This window comes from Pteropus medius, unplaced genomic scaffold (assembly GCF_902729225.1).
Source record: "Pteropus medius unplaced genomic scaffold, Ma_sr-lr_union100, whole genome shotgun sequence".
Lineage (NCBI taxonomy): Eukaryota > Metazoa > Chordata > Mammalia > Chiroptera > Pteropodidae > Pteropus > Pteropus medius.
This window is the reverse complement of record NW_024349800.1, coordinates 45,635,921-45,652,365: the sequence shown is the minus strand read 5'-3', so window position 1 is coordinate 45,652,365 and position 16,445 is coordinate 45,635,921. Positions and strand designations below refer to the sequence as shown.

Here is a 16,445-nt window from a genome sequence, read left to right as displayed (position 1 = left end):
TCTCACACATGTCCATATGGTTAGGTTTAATAAAATTTAGGCAAAATGAGAGTGATATTCGAATGGCTTTTGTGCATTGTCATGACTTTCTGAAATCGAGTTGGTATAAAAATAGAAGTGTTTGGTTTTATATCAGGGGTGGTTTGCAAAACTAAACGCATCATCTGTGGTACATTTGTTAGAGAACCAGAAGACATGCATACCATCTACATTTGTGGTTTTGAGATTGCTAACTATCATTTATTTATAAACTTATCAGAAAAATATCAATGACATAGTATTAGAATTTGATATGAGTAAGGATCTGATTAAACTATATGAATACCTACTAAGAAAATTAAATTCTGTAATATATTGCAGAAATGTGCTAATGTCATAAATGTATAGCTTGAATCATGTTCTTTTTGTTTTTCAAATGTTCAGATAATCAGCATTTCAATTTTTTTTTTACTTTATTTTTCAAAAATAATTTTACTTTCGAAAGTGGTTTTTGGATAGAATGAGATTATAGGTCCATGATATAATAAAACCAGTTTGTTGATCAACAATTTGTTGGTTAAGAGATGAGGTCTTTTTAACTCAAATAATTTTAAATTTTTTTTTTATGTCTTGCTTCACTTTCAAAAATGTTGCAGTTCAAACAGTACATTATGTGGTTGTTTAAGTAAGCATTATCAAGATCCTACTGTGTACCAGATATGGATATAGGAATGAATTAGGCTGTGTCAGCCTATCAGCAGAGAGCAGGGAGTTTCCGCTGGGAAATGATATGGATAGAACTAGTTTATGAAGGGCCTGAAATGCTTTTTTTCAGGATTATGTAACTCTATAGATGCGGAAGTCTGTTGTGGTTCAGTAAAGAGTGATATGACAGGAGTGATATTATAGTAGTGGAATTTAAAACATTCTATCCTCTCTTCTCACACATGTCCGTACAATTAGGTTTAATAACAAAATTTAGGCAAAATGAGAGTGATATTTGAATGGCTTTTGTGCATTGTCATGACTTTCAGAAATCGAGTTGGTATAAAAATAGGAATGTTTGGTTTTGTATCAGGGATGGTCTGCAAAACTACAAACTAAGTTTAAATAAGGAATGAATGTCACTTATGAGTGATCGGTGGCTTTAGCAGTGAGGATGGAAAGGTAGAACAGGTTGAAGGCTCATTATACAGGAAAATTTTCTGGGACTTATTCATTGGACCGGCAGGTTGGAGGGAATCCAAGCAAATGCCAGTTTTCTCAATTGTCTGCTTAAAAAGGAAAATATCTCTATTGGTAGGTAAAGAGAATTCAAGAGGAAGGGAAAATACTGCTTGCAGGGGAAGACGATGTGATTTTGGATGTCAGGTATGAAGATGTTTCGCTAAGTAAAAGTGGCCGATAGTCCACTGGACATGAAAGCCTGAAGCCCAGCAGTGAGGCTGGACCAGAGCTCGCAGGTTGGGGCTTTTCTGTGGAAGTCAGGCGAAGCCAGGCAAGTGAATGAATTCTTTACAGAAAACTGTGTTGGAAAACACCAGGCAAAGTCCTAAACTTTATGCATCTCCCGCAGTTGGAAGAAGTCAGCAGAAACAGCACCAGTAAAATATGATTCAAACAAAACACTCCAGAGTTTTGATCAGATAGACAGAAGGAAACCCAAGGAAGGGATTCGTGGAAACTAAAGGAAGAATAAGTGTAGTGAGGAATGTCACATGTAGTGATAAAGTCCAAAAAAAGGCTAAGAAGAGGTCATTGGATTTGGAGCTCACTAATGACCTTCAAAACCAGCTCCAGGAGGTTTTAGGGTGAGTGGCAGATGAGGAAGTGGATACAGTATCTATAGACTGTTCGTTTTAGGAGCATGTCAAAGAGGTGAGAGTCAAAACGTGGAAAATTGTACCGAGGGGCAGAAGAGCCAAGTAAAACTATTCAACATACTGGACACCTTGACATCATCGAAAGGAGAGAATGAATCCAGTGAATAAAAGAGAAAGCGAATGTTACAAAGAGAGACGGGAAGATCACTTGGGAATATCATTCTAGGGAAGAGTGGAATAAGAAGAGATGAAGGTATTAGCTCCAGAAACAGGAATAATATTTCTAATGATACTGGAAAGAAGATGAGAGCATTAATATTGTAATTGCAGTGTCTGTTTCTGAAGCATCTTCTATAGTCTGCGCATGAATATAAGTGTAAACTCTTTATACACCAGTTTGAGGTATTGAGGAAGATACAAAGAATTGTGTTGAGCCATGGCCTCTTGCCTTGCTGTGGTTTTTATGGGCTAAATGGAGAGATGAGGCAGAAACAACTTTGCATGTGACCAAGGAGTAAAGTTAATAGACAACATATTTGTGTTGTTTAATGACAGCATTATGACCCAAGCCAAATCCAGAGAAGGCCTGACAGGGATGCTGTGAACTAGCAGGAGTGGTTAGGATTTGGACAGGAGGAAAAATTGGGAAAACATGTTTCAGGAAAGGAGATCAGCAGATGCAAAAACCAACCATGTAGAAAGCAAAGGTTTCTTGGTAACTACAGGTTTTGACTGTTTATTTTTGTATTCAGTTATAATAACAATAGCAGCTAACGTTGAATATTTACTAAGTGCCAGGGACCGTTCTAAGCATTTTTGTTATGTTTTTAATCCTCAACAGTATCCCTGAGGTACTTACTGTTTTTACCCTCATTTCACAGATGAGGAAAGAGATGGGTAAGTAATTTGCTCCAGATCCAACAGTTTATGAGATGGGGGGCTGGAATCTGAGCACAGGCATTCCAGGTCCAGAGCAGCTACTCTTAGGCTCTTCTCTGTTTGGCTCTGAAGGACGTCGTCTGATGTTAGGAAGCAGTGATGCATTTGGCTGAGGTCGAGTTAGAAGTTGTGGAAAGCCTTGAATATGACTGTCAAGTTTGAACTTTTTCTTCCATTAATTCAGAACCATGGGGCCATTCATCAAGAGCGAAGTGAAATTATATACCTTTGATGTTTTGAGACAGTCCAGCACATGACAGTGAGTCTCTGTGACACCAGGGAATTTTAGAGAAACTGAGGCAGCCACCTTCCCCGTCCATTCTATACATAAGATGGAACTTTTATGGTATAAAATACTCTGTGATTTTAATTATCCTGGGAGCTTATGCTCTTCCTTGATTTGTAGGCTTAACTTGCTCTTTCACCTTAGCGTTCGAAGGAAGAAAATGTTATTAGAAATGGAGTTATAGAGTTTCTGTTGTGAACCTTGTGTTAGTTGTGGTGGGAGGTCGGAGCTTACATTCCAGTGGAGAAGACAGGATGAACATATGTGAATAATATGTAGAGAAAAAGACTCCTTTTTGTTCTCCCTCTCTTATATTGGTAAGCAATAAAAAATGAAACTCTTAAGGTCTAACTCGCATACCTGCCAAGAAACACAAGCACCGGGTAGCATGTGGGCTGTAGCTGCGACTGCGAGTCCGAGGGAAGTGGGGAGGGCAGAAGCTTCGCTGCCATAGACCTGATTCCGAACCCTCGTAATCCCAAGGAATATGACAGCAGGAAGTCACTCCACCTTTCTGGGCTTCGGTTTCCTCCTTCGCGAAGTGGAGATTATGATCCCTATCTCGATTTGCTGCTGGGAAAATTAGAGCTAATATATGTAAAGTGTCTAACATATTTCCTGGCTCATAATAAGTTCTCATAGATGTTACATGGTGGTGTTTTCCTGTCCTGCCTATTGCAATGTGGTAGTGGTGGTGCTAGAATATCATCATTGCCCCTTATCTGTAGCCTAAAAATAGGGAGATGACATCTAACAGGAGAGATTCAAATGCAGATGACATGTAAACACCTATATACCTCATGTTGTGAATGCTCTGGAAAGAGTAGGAAAATATAAGAACCATGGTAACCAAATCTAGGACGGGACTAAGAGGAGGGCACTAAACAATTAATAGCCTACCTAGTAAAAGAAAAAAGTGTGTATACAATTTCGTTGCTCTTTTAATTTAAAGGAAGACACTAAAATACAGGAAAGTAGTCCTTTAGGGAAAGAGAAGCTGACAGGTTAAGACTGTTTCCTTAGGGAGAAGAACTTACAACTCAGTAAATGAGAAATCTGGTTACAGAAGACTTGGCGGTATACATTTTTTAAAAACGTGAGCCCCATGCCTCACTTTGGGAAAAGCTGCTACTGAAGAACATTGACATCTCTCTTGGATTTGGCTTGGGTCATTTTCTGTTTAATGAAACCCCATTCAGCAACTTACCTGCTTTTGGGGTCATGGGAATGAGTCAGGGATAGAGAAAGGAGAGAATGGAGCGTGCAGCTGGGCTTTAGGATTCGATCAAAACATGTTAAACTTTATATGTGACACCAGAAAAATTCAAACAGTCAATCCTGTAAGGAAAATTAGCAAAAAGTATGAAGCTACTGATTATTCATTCTGCAGAAACCCTGAAGGAGGAAGGAAAATTGAGTATTAGGCTCATAATTTAAGAAAGGAATTCGTCATATATAATAAGCAGATGGCACCTATTGCACATGTGCTTTGAATACCCTTGTGGAAATTATCTTTTTAATTGTAAAAATAATCCATGCCTATTGTCTAGTGATGCGTAGTATTGTGAGCCCTTGGAGTAGAAAACTGTTTAATTTCCACTTTAATTATTGAGGTTTAATAAAGTATTGCAATCACTGTCTTCATCACACATGTCGCACACCAGGAGCCAGGAACCATTGTGTGGCTTTAGGCAAATGACTTCCTTTCTAGGCCTCATTTTCCTATTGGCCTCCTTTGAGTCAGTCGATTTCTAAGGCATCCTCAAACCTGATGATTCTAATACTGTTCTATTTGTATCATCAGTGTACTTGTTTTGCCACTAGATGGCACTAAATGTATCTTTGAACCCTGTCTGTCACCTCTGGGTTTTCAGAACCTGGGGTCAGAAGGAGCCTTGGAATTTTTTCTTAATCCAATCCCTACTTAATAATTGGGGAACTGAGATGCAGAGGTTAAGTGACATGACCAAGGTCATACAGTTGCTCAGAACCTCTTGAATCCCAGGCATCTTTCGATTCATCACTGTTTCTCCAGGGGGCTTTATGAGGGAAGTTCAGAGACCATGTTCTCAGCCATTCTTGTATTTTGTTAATTATTTTCAAAATGATTTTAAAAACATTTTTAAATTTATATATCATCACATTCAAAATAAAGAGTTGGCCTGCTTTTGTGTTTTTATGTTTTGTATTATCTCCCTGAGGAAAATCTAGGCTGTCAGCTCTTAAAGTTCACTGCCCGCCTATAACTAGCCTCCTTCACAATTTGCCCTGGCAATAAGCGCCACAGAAATCTCTGCCGGAGCCTCTCTGTCAGCTGATTCTTTCTCCATTTGTGCTCAATTCCTTCGATAAGAGATTTGTCTTTTAGCTCTTCTGTCGAACTAAACATGGCCATTTATTCTTCTGCTTCATCTTTGTCCACTTGCCCTGGTTCTTAAAATTTGATCTTCTGGGTTTTCCCAGTGCATCTTCTCTGCACTTTTGCCCCCTTCTCTCTTTATCGGTGGCAAGGACCATATGTCATGGCTGTGTGTGGACAGAATAGTGTAGAGGGAGGCAGTGTGGCCCCAGGGTCCGTACCCGGAGTCACACCCACCAGGCAGCACCTCTCTGTCCCTGACCGGCTCTGCAGCCCATGCTCGTCTCTCCAGTGAGGGGGATAGTTTCTCCCCCACAGGCTGCTGTGAGGAATAAATGAGATCATGTGTGGGAAGCTCTGGCGTCAGTGCTTGGCACACAGACTCGATGCCCTTTAAGTGCTGATTATTCTGGTTGCTGCGGTATAGAGAGCAGGCGTGACTATGGTATGTGAAAGGTAGGAGCCCAAGGGAGGGTCTCAGCCTGAGGAGGTAGTTTCTTTATTGGAGAAAGAAGGATTGGGGAGGATGCAAGGTGTGCCAGGGTCTGTGCTAGTGTTTCTGAGAATCAGTGTAGTATGGTACCGCTGGCCACATGTGGCAGTTGAGCACTTGAAATGTGGCCAGTCCAGGTGGAGATGTGCTGTAAGTGTAGGATACACATCAGATTTCAAAGATGGAAAAAATGTACATAGTATGAAAAAAATGAATATAAAATAGCTCAATAATTTTGTATATTGATAACATGTCAAAATTATAATATTATGGATATATGGAGTCAAAAATGTCATTAAAATTAATTTTACCTATTTCTTTTTACTTTTTTAAGTGCAACTACTAGGAAATATAATCAGGCTAGCATAATATTTCTATCTGATAGCACTGGACTAGAAGGTAGAGATCTTTGGTACTCAAACATATACAACTCTAATTTCGGGAATCATGTAAGAGGTGTTTTTGAGGCTTCTTTTTATTTTTTTCATTTATGATGCTCTCTTCTTAAGAGTATGACCATCCTGAATCAAGAAGCCAGTCACTTGGTAATAATAGTTTAAGTAATAGTTTAAAATGAAAAAAGTAAAAGAAGCACCAAATATTCTTCTTAGTCCCCCAAATCCTGAGGCCTTCAATGAGAAGCAAGGTATGAATGCATTACTTATGGTTTATTGGGTCAGCCACAAGCAATTAGGAGATCCTGGAGTGTGTTTGCTTTAAAGCCAATTCATGATTTCAAAGAAAAGTCATCTGCCATCATAATTATATGTTATCAATACTAGATGAAAACGTACTAGCAGCTAGTGATCTTAGAATTTTTCTTCAGATGCAAATTATTAAAACAACACAAATGATGAAGAGTAAAAAGAAAAGAGAACCATAATACTGTATATTAAATTAAATCATCTGCCTGAATTTCATTAAATTTATTTTGGTTTTATGACACTGGTTACAACATACTGACTTGTTTCAAAAACTTAAAAGTGAATAGTAACTTCATCACCAGTTTGTTTTAGAGCTAATTTTAGGTATTTATAACCTTTTGTCTTTTTAGGTGGATTGAAAAATCAAGTTTTTTTTTTTCCATTGAATTTACACTTGCTATTTTTTATAAAAACACATGTGAGACAGTTTGATCTTTGCTGATGCAGAAAGTAAAGAGGGCATATACATTTTGAGAACTTTGAGGACAATTCTCATTGTTCTTGATTTAGTCCCGGAATGAGATATTCCTCATTCCAGATAAACTTGCTTCCATAATTCATAGGACATAGGATGCCATCAATACTAAGAGGCACATTTATTTTAAGTGCCATCTTAATGCTGCCAGTAAACTCTGACATGCTATTGGTTATTAAGATGCACCTATTTCTGAGATGTTAAATGTTGGGAAAAAAATGCACCTTCTAACTGGTGAAATATAATACAAAGATTTTAAAACTTGGTTAGAAGTTAGAGGGCTTGTTTTACAAGTTAACATCAGACTTCGGGCCATCTCAAGATTTATCTAGTGAGTGTGGGTAGATGCACTGGAGCTCTTGTCATTTGATTCTGTAAGTAACGAGACAAAAATAAAGCATAATAAACTATTTTTTAAGTTACTGGAAGTGAATTTCTAACTTCATTTCAACCTGGTACCTCTGCTTCTCCTTCCTCCCATCAAACACCCCCCACCTTGCATCCATTATCTATCCCTCTGACAAAATCTGTTCTCCATAAAACTCTTGATAGCAGTTATTTATAACCTCTTGTGAATTCAAGGCAAAGTGTTATAAACTGCCCAAGGATGTTTGCTTTCTAAGCTTTATCTCTAATTATCGGCTAAAAATCTTTATGTGCTTAAAGAACTTTCAGGCCTCAACTAGCCATATGGAAGAAGTTTTGTGGGAATTGCTGGGGGAGGAGGGATGCAGGGGTAGTTTCCTCCTCCGCCTCTGCGGAAGGCTATGGACAGATAACCCAGCACCTCATTTCCTTTCCCACCCTAAATTGTTCAACCAAATATACCTGCTGACTCACTGCCTTGGTCCTGGAGTCAGTAAGAAGGCTGACTGCATTCTGCTGCTGGCCGTACTGACTGTATCTGAAAGGAAAGCAAACTTGACTGTAGTAGCTGCATTTCTGACTAATTTCATTGAATTTTTATCAGGTTTATCTTTCTTTTGATAGAGGCTATTGAATTTTAAGGAAACCTTGTGAACTAAAGAATTCTTTGGTAGTTCCAGTAGCTACTTCCTAATTTACCTGTTTTCCAAATCTCTGTGTTTACAGATCTTATTGACTTAAATCAGGCTTTCCATTTTGAATGACTACTTGGTAATCCAGATTCTGAGCCTACTTTTTATCAATTATTTTCAGGCATGTCTAAGCAGATACGTGCTAGGGCAGTTTGGCTCTTGGTTAAACTGAAGAAGTACTTGTGGTCTAACTTGAAGATGAAAGCAAAACTTTTTCTTAAGTTTGTAACACACTCTTCAGTTGTGAATCTGCTGATACTTTATATACTTTTTATGTAGTTGATGCTCAGTAAAATTATGAGATTGTTCCCCCCACATTTATAATATCAGGGCTTATAAACAGAGCTCTCTATTGCATTCATGGAGTTTGGTTAACACATAGAGTGGTCTTGGTCAGCAAAACATGCGCTGTGATATTTCACGTTCTTTCAGCGTCATATTAGCTTTGAAAATTATATGGAAAAATCCGCTTCCATTGCTAAATTTCTTACATTTAAGCTAATATAAAATGTAAGGCAAATATTTATTTCATAGCTCTGCACTCTGTATAGTAGTATGTTCGTTGATAGTACCTTAAATAATTTTCACATGACACCAGGTAAATGTCTCTGTATGTTTGTTTGAATGACTGACTTTCGGTCTTTGCAGCTCGGGGTGTGGTTTTCTCTCGGCTGTGCCTATTTGGCCTTGGAAGACTATGGAGGTTCAGCGAAGGCATTTCAGCGTTGTGTGACTCTAGAACCCGATGTAAGTTTTTTTGGTCTTCTTTCCTTATTACAGCTCTTTGATACTCTCTGTTATTTAAGTCGTACTGTAGTTCAGAGCAGCATTTCCTATGGGCATATCATTTCAGTTATGCAAGATTAATAAGCTCTAGAGGTCTGCTGTACCATATTGTGTCTAAAGCTAAAGTCCTGTACTATGCACTTAAAAATTTGTAAAGAGAGTAGATCTCATGCTAAGTGTTCTTATCAAAATTAAAAAGAGAGAGAAAAAAGAAGGTATAACTTTCCATTTTTCTATTTTTATGTTTAAAAATAACCCCTAGCAATTCCTTTTGTGTTGGAGGAAAGTAAATACTTTTGACAGAAGGTCACACCTTAAGGTATGTGATTTATAAATCTAGAGATACATTTCTTCTCATAATAGCTAAATTATTCATGGTTTCATTTAGGAAATAATTTTCATAGAACAGTTTTTTAGTTAAAAATGTACTTTGCTAAAATATACAGCAAAGTTTCACATGTATTTTGTCATTCACAAATGTGCTGCCTTTGTTAATTACATTATTAGAAAGTTCTTCCAGTTTACAGTCTTTTAATATCTAACAGCTTTACTGAGATGGTAAATAACCCATACCAGGTAGCTCATCCATTTATTTTATTTTATTTATGCCTACAGCACTAGTTCATCCATTTAAAGTGTACAAGTCAGTGATTTTTTTCAGTATATTCAGAATTGTTTAACCATCACCACAATCAATTTTAGAACATTTTTATTATTATAAAAAGAAAACCTCTGCACTCATTAGTAGTCATTCCCCACTTCTCTCAAACAGATTCTACCCCCCACTCCTGCACCCCCACCCTAGGCCCCGCCTAATGTACATTCTGTTTCCATAGATTTGTCTCTTGTGAACATTTCGTACAAATGAAATCAATTACTGTGCAATCTTTAGTAACTGACTTCTTTTACTTTGATGAATGTTTTTATGGTTCATCCATGTTGCATGTATTAGTACTTCATTCCTTTTTATGACCAAGTAATATTCCACCATGTGGGCATATCAGATGTTGTTATCCATTCATCACTTGATGAACATTTGGACTGTTTCCACTTTTTGGCCATTAAGAATTATGCTGCTATGAACACTCATTTACACGTTTTTGTATGGACGTGTGTTTCTGTTTCTCTTGGGTATATACCTAGTAGTAGAGTTACTAGGTCATGTTAGCTCTTTGTTGAAAAATTTGAGAAGCTGCTAGACTGTTTTCTGAAGCACCATATTAGATTCCCACCAGCAGTGTATGAGGCTTCCACTTTCTCAGCATCTTGTCAAGACTTATCATCTGTCTTTTTTATTATAGCATTTCTACTAGATAGTATCTCTTTGTGGTTTCAATATGCATTTCCTTGATGGCAAATGATTTTGAGCATCTTTCCATGTGCTTATTGGCCACTTGTGTATCTTAGGAGAAAGGTTTATTTACAACCTTTGCCCATTTTTTAAACTGGATTACTTATCTTTTTATCGTTGCATTATAAGAGTTCTTTATACATCCTAGATACAAGTCCCATACCAGATATATGATTTGCAGATATTTTCTCCTAGTCTGTAAATTATTGGTAGTATCTTTTGAGGTATAAAAGTTTTAAATTTTGATGAGGTCCAACTTATCAGTTTTTTCTGTTGTTTCTCCTGCTTTTAGTGTCATATCTAAGAATCTATCACCAATCTAAGGTCATGAAGATACCCCATCTTTTCTTCTAAGAGTTTATTGTTTTAGCTCTTAAATTTATGTGCGACCTGCTGTTAAACCTGTTCATTAAACTTTTCACACTGTGTGTGGTGGTGGATGTTAACTAAACTTGTGGTAATCATTTCATAATATATACATATATCAAATCATTATGTTGTACACTTAAAACTAATACAATGTTACATATCAATTAAAAAAAACTAAACATCATTTCAAATGATGTATTTTTTTAGTTCAAGAATTTTCATGTGGTACTTTTTATAGTTTTTATATTTCTACTGTGATTCCCCAGTTATGTTCCCTTACGCTGTTCATGTTTTCTTCATACCTTTGATCACGTAACACCTGCTTTGAAGTCTTCATGTGCTTATTCTAGCATCTCTTTCATTTCTGTGTCTATTTCTATTAACTGATTTTTCCTTTGGTTATAAATGAATTTTCCTGTTTACATGCACGTCTACCAATTTTTTATTTTGATTTTTTAATTTTTTGTAGATGCCGTGTGTTGAGTTTCTGGGTTTTGTTTTGTCTTCCCTTAAAAGATAGTTTTATTTTGGCATGCGGTTAGCTTTGTTAGGGCAGGTCTGGAGATGTCCTTATTCTAGGGTTGCAATCACCCATTTCTTTTGGGTGTGGAATTTAATGCTATGGGTGATCAATAAGAATTCTCTACCCTGGTTGGTTGGAACTTGAATAACTGCTAGCACTATGTGACACCCAGAATCTCCATTCAGCTCATAGCTCTCTGGTAGCTGTTTTCTGCCTGGCCTCAAGAAGTTTTGACCTGTACAAATATAGCTTAGTATTCAGCCAAGGACTCAAGTTGATGCTTATTTTGATGTCTGGAGCTTATTCTCTACACAGATCTCTCTTTCTTACCCCCAAAATTCCAGCCACCTTTTCAGCCCTGAACTATGATCTCTTCTTCATCTCAGCAGGACTTCTGCTTTGTTTGGTTTCTACCTCTCTGGGCTGCAGCCCTGAAAGTGCCTCTAGCTAGAAGCCTGTGTTGATTGTTGAGACACCTCAATTATTTACTCTGTCTCAAGGCTCACAGTCCTAATTGTGCCTATTGTCTGAATATAGTTGTTTCCTAAGTTTTGTCCAGTTTCTAACTTTTTATGGCAATAAGGCTAGTCTGCAAGCAGAGGTCCATTGCCACTTAATTTTTAAATCATACGTATGGAACTTGAGAACTATATACTCTATATTTTATAAAAAGCAGAACAAAGAGGAACAGATATAATTCATACAGTTCTCATTAGAATCAACATTTACATAAAAGCTTTGTTTTTGTCATTGCATAAGAGGAATAGTGAGAGAAATATGTTTGATTGATGAAACACTTAGGAGTGATGCTGAGAACACATACTCCTTTGTTCTCCTCTCTGATGAAGGATGATTGTAAAATAACAAAGTCTTTTAAGATAGGAAAACAATACTCTACATTGTCTTGGATTTGTAATAAATCCATATATTGTGTAAATTATGTTAACTAAAAAATCTTAACTAAATTCCAAAATTAGTGCTTTAATAGTTACATCAATTTGTTGACTATTTTTGTGACTTCTTCATTCTAAATTATAAAAGTTATTTTTAATTTATTTAATTTTTTCCATGCGTCTTTAAACATACCTCATTGAAAGCTGTGATTATAAAGAGCACATCTTGGACTAGGAAAATACGTTATATTTTTGGTTGTAGCAGTTATTTTACTTAGTCTATAACTAGGTTCTGTATCATTTCAGAATGCTGAAGCTTGGAACAATTTATCAACTTCCTACATCCGATTAAAACAAAAGTAAGTACAACAGACAAGTATGAAGAACTTTGCTTCCAAATTAAATGAAAGAGATTTTCTTCAACTCAACTGAACACTGAAACATTGTGCCTCACTCTCTTTTTCCTTTGCCCATCCATGTCTTTGAGTTAGAATGACTTAACATAGCCATTTGAATTCTAAATGTAGTTTATTCCTTGAAATCGTTTGATATGTAATAAAATATGTTGCTTGAAACCTTTATTTGCTACTAAGCTTTTGTGTTCTAAATTTCATTATATAATAAAAGCAAGCATGCTTTTTAGTTGATCAACTCAATTGATAGATTCTCATTGATTGTTTGCTGTGTACATTATTGAGAAATATAGATATGAACCAATGTCTTCAGGGAATATAGGTTTAGAAATAAAATATTATGCCATATTATTTTAAAAATTGATTAGCAATATAAGCAATATGTGGCAAATATTAAATGAGAAATACAAAGAGGGCTTTAATACTAGTAGAATAAGTGTAGAACACTTATTCTGTGCCAGGCACTCATGTAGTCCTGTGAGAATCTCAGAAGTAGGGATGTTTATGACCCTTGTTCAGAAATGCTTCTGAGAGAATATCGGACTCAAGCTAACATTTGTAGAATGGGTGGAAAAGACAGAGGAAAGCCTTTCAGGTGAGGAGAATTTGACTAGATGCAGAGTGACGAGTGTGAACGCAGCACTTCAGGAGATGGAGGTAAGAGTCCTGCTCTGGACTACAGTGAGATCTATACTGAGAGAAGGTTGGAAAGGTCGGTTAGGGTCAAATTGCTGTGTATTCTGATTATCTGACTAACACATTGAGACTCTGTTGCTGGCAATAGGAAGCCAGAAATCTCAGCTGGGTAATTCCATGAAGAAAGAAGCTTTTTAGGAAGATTTATCTGGTGGCAGCGTGTGAGAGACTAGAGAGGAAATGGGGGATTGGGAAACCAGTTTGGAGACAGCTGTTGTAACAGTCAGTCAGGAGATAACTAGGCTGGAAAAAGATGGGGCAGATGCCATTTTATAAAGGAGACAACCAATTGGGCTTATTGACTGGCCACAGAAAGTGAAGGAAAGGGACGAGACAAGGATTGCTGTCGCCAGAGTTTAAATAAATGTATTAAAGGATGGATATAGTTCCATTTTTATTTGACCCTATTTTCAAACTTAATTTTTCTTTGTGGATTCACAAGATATTTCTGAAGATATCATTAAATCCACATTATGCTGAGATCATGAAATGCTTCCGCTGCTCTTGGATGACAATCTACATAAATAAAGCACTGTTTGTTCTACCATTCTCTGCAGAAAATAATATTATGTTCTTGATTGCAGCTGATTGTGTTTAAACTCACTAGAGACCCTATTGATTTAAAGCAAGGGGCGGGGGAAATCCCAGTCATAGTTGTAGGATGATCTCAGTGAGTTTTTCTGTAACCCTGATCATTTTGTATGTAGTGAGTCTCTTGATCCCCTACCTTGTCTTCCAGCCCATTAATCCTAAGAATTCTGCTTTCTCTCTTAGAGGTTCTTGCACATTGTTCCTCAGCTTCCTTTTCATACGTTTTGTCTTCCTGCAGCTCCATGAATAGGTTTTTGTATAAAAGTGGGGTTGTAAGGTCAGAGGTGAATTACTCCTTTTTTCTGGTCTTTTTATTCTTTCCTTTCTTTGCTGCTGCTCCAGACATAGCTAATTTTTGACTCACAAGATTGTTATTTACTTCAAGGGTAAATTATTACTGCTCTTCTCACAAGACTCCTATTCGTGCCTCGAAGCGACCCTTTAAACTGTCTCATCTGTCCCTTTCCCATCATAATATTTTTCACTGAAGTGCCCTTTTCACTGTTTTATCTGATTACCCCTGACATTTTGTCCCTACCTGATGTCACAATTTTCCCTTGGGAAAATTTCCATTTTCCCATGTAACTTTCGTAGTACAGCATCACTACCATTGTGGGTTTGATAAGTGAATCCTGAATTGAAGTTCTTTATAAAGAAATCATATTTATCAAAAAAGAATTTAATCGCAGAAATTTCAAGGCTAGGAATTTGTGATTAGAAGGTGGGAGGACACATAGGAAAAAAGGTAATCCTTCTGGTGTGGATTTCTGCTTACTGAGTTCTTTCCCAACAGAATAACTTCACCTCCCCGCCCCGCTCCCCAGTCTCCGTGTGATTGGGAGCACCGGGGAGTCTCAGTTCATTGCTGTTGAAGGTAGTTGCTATGGCAGGTGGGCTCAGTGAGTGGAGTAGAGAAAGGGAAAAAAAAGAAAGAAAAAAATCCCAGAGAAACAATTTATAGCAGAATTTGAAGAAGTGGTAGAGTAAGGGTACTTTTGATTTCAACTATAAAGGATGGTGGGGGAAGGGAAAAATGAATCAGTATATAACATAACAACTTTAGGTAAATTGTTTAATGCAGAGAAATAAAAACTGAACTGTAGTGAATTGCTTGTTGTGGAAAGACCGAAAGGACTTATTGTAAAGAAGTTATTTTGATCACTATCATAGATATCTTAGCGATCGAGCAAATGATTTGTGTGTTCAGTGGCTCGTCGGGGAAGTTACTGATGATGAGGACACACTTCTTTTCAAATACTTAAGGAGGTGACTCTCAGCAATGGCCTGGAATGATCAGAACTCCTATTACCCCGTCCAAAATTTGCTTGAAGTTAGCAAGGAGAAATGGTCTTGATGAAATGAAACAGTGTGAGGCTCAGCAGGGAAAGGAAGGTGGATCTTGTAGTCTTAAATTAGCAAACTCAGAATGACAATTGGAAAGGGAGATTGATGGTATACATTTGAAAAAGGGTAATGTGATTGTCCAGTGAAACATTTATGATCTATAAGAGAACTATGTCTTTGTCCAGCTAGCAAAGTAAAGCATTAAGAATCTGTTTGCTGAGATGTTTAACTTTTAGAATAAGTGACATGAAGTTTTGTCGATTTCCTTGTTGATAATAAGCTAATAGTCTTTCTCTACTTTCTGAAGCGGCTTGTATAAGACAAGGATTCTGTAAACCTTGCCTGTAAAACTACCTATCCTTGTTTTAATTTTTATTAATCAATTTGGCTTTCTATTTCTTTAGCTCATTTTGTGTAATTTGTTCATCGTGCTCTCATGATTTTTTTTAAATTGCTGTCTTATTTGTGTCATATTTTTTTCATTCTAAATGGAATTCGGACCTTTGTCCGTTTCATTAGTTTTTTCCCAAAAGCCAGCTTTTGGTTTTGTCGATCATTTCTATTCTTTATTTATGTTTTATTTCTTAACTCTATTCCTTTATTTTTTAAAAATTTATTTAGTGTTCTTATATCAAATTGAGTGTTTTAACTTATTTTCCATCTTTTATATCTTATAATCGATGTATGTAAGATCCTAAATTTCCCTCTAAATACTGCTTTAGCCATATCCTACAGATGGTGACATATAATACTTTATTGATTTCTAAATATTTTGTACTTTCTAATACAGATTGTTTTTTTTCACATTGTGGATTTTATTATTTTTTTTGGTGTGCATTTTTAAGTATCCAGGCATATATATTTTAAACTATTTACCATTGATTTCTTATTTAATTGCAGAAAATATGGTCAATATACTTTTAGTTCTACTTTAAAAAACAAATAACTCAATCATTTTTGTTCTCAATAATTATTTAAATTTCCTGACATATTTAATCAATTCTTCTCACCATTGATCATTTCTTGTATCCCCTTCTCTTTGAATTTCTTTTTATTTTTGCAAGAGAAGATTCTGCAGTAGTTCTTTTAAATTAGGGTTAGTAGGTAGTAAACTTTCTTAGTCTTTGTTCATCTGAAAATGTTTGATTTTGCATTTACACTTACATGGTAAGTTTAGCTGGTTGCAGAATTTTAGGCTGACAATTATTTTCACTTAGCACTTTAAAGGTAGGATTCTATATTCTTCTACCATCTTTTGTTGCTAATGAGATATCTACTATTCTCTAATTGTCATTATTTTGTGGGTTTAAGGATTATCTTTATGCTCTGCAGTTTCACACAGTATGTCTAGGTGTTGGTTTAT

At 36.4% G+C, this 16,445-nt stretch overlaps 1 protein-coding gene across 1 annotated transcript in view; it reads left to right on the top strand.

The window, feature by feature from the left end:
- Positions 1-16,445, top strand: part of TTC27 (tetratricopeptide repeat domain 27) — a 137,285-nt gene that overhangs the window by 98,979 nt on the left and 21,861 nt on the right. Inside the window, exons 14-15 of the mRNA XM_039887439.1 lie at positions 8,765-8,863; positions 12,345-12,397. Of these exons, the coding sequence (XP_039743373.1) occupies positions 8,765-8,863; positions 12,345-12,397 (152 nt within the window). The remainder of the gene's footprint in view (positions 1-8,764; positions 8,864-12,344; positions 12,398-16,445) is intronic.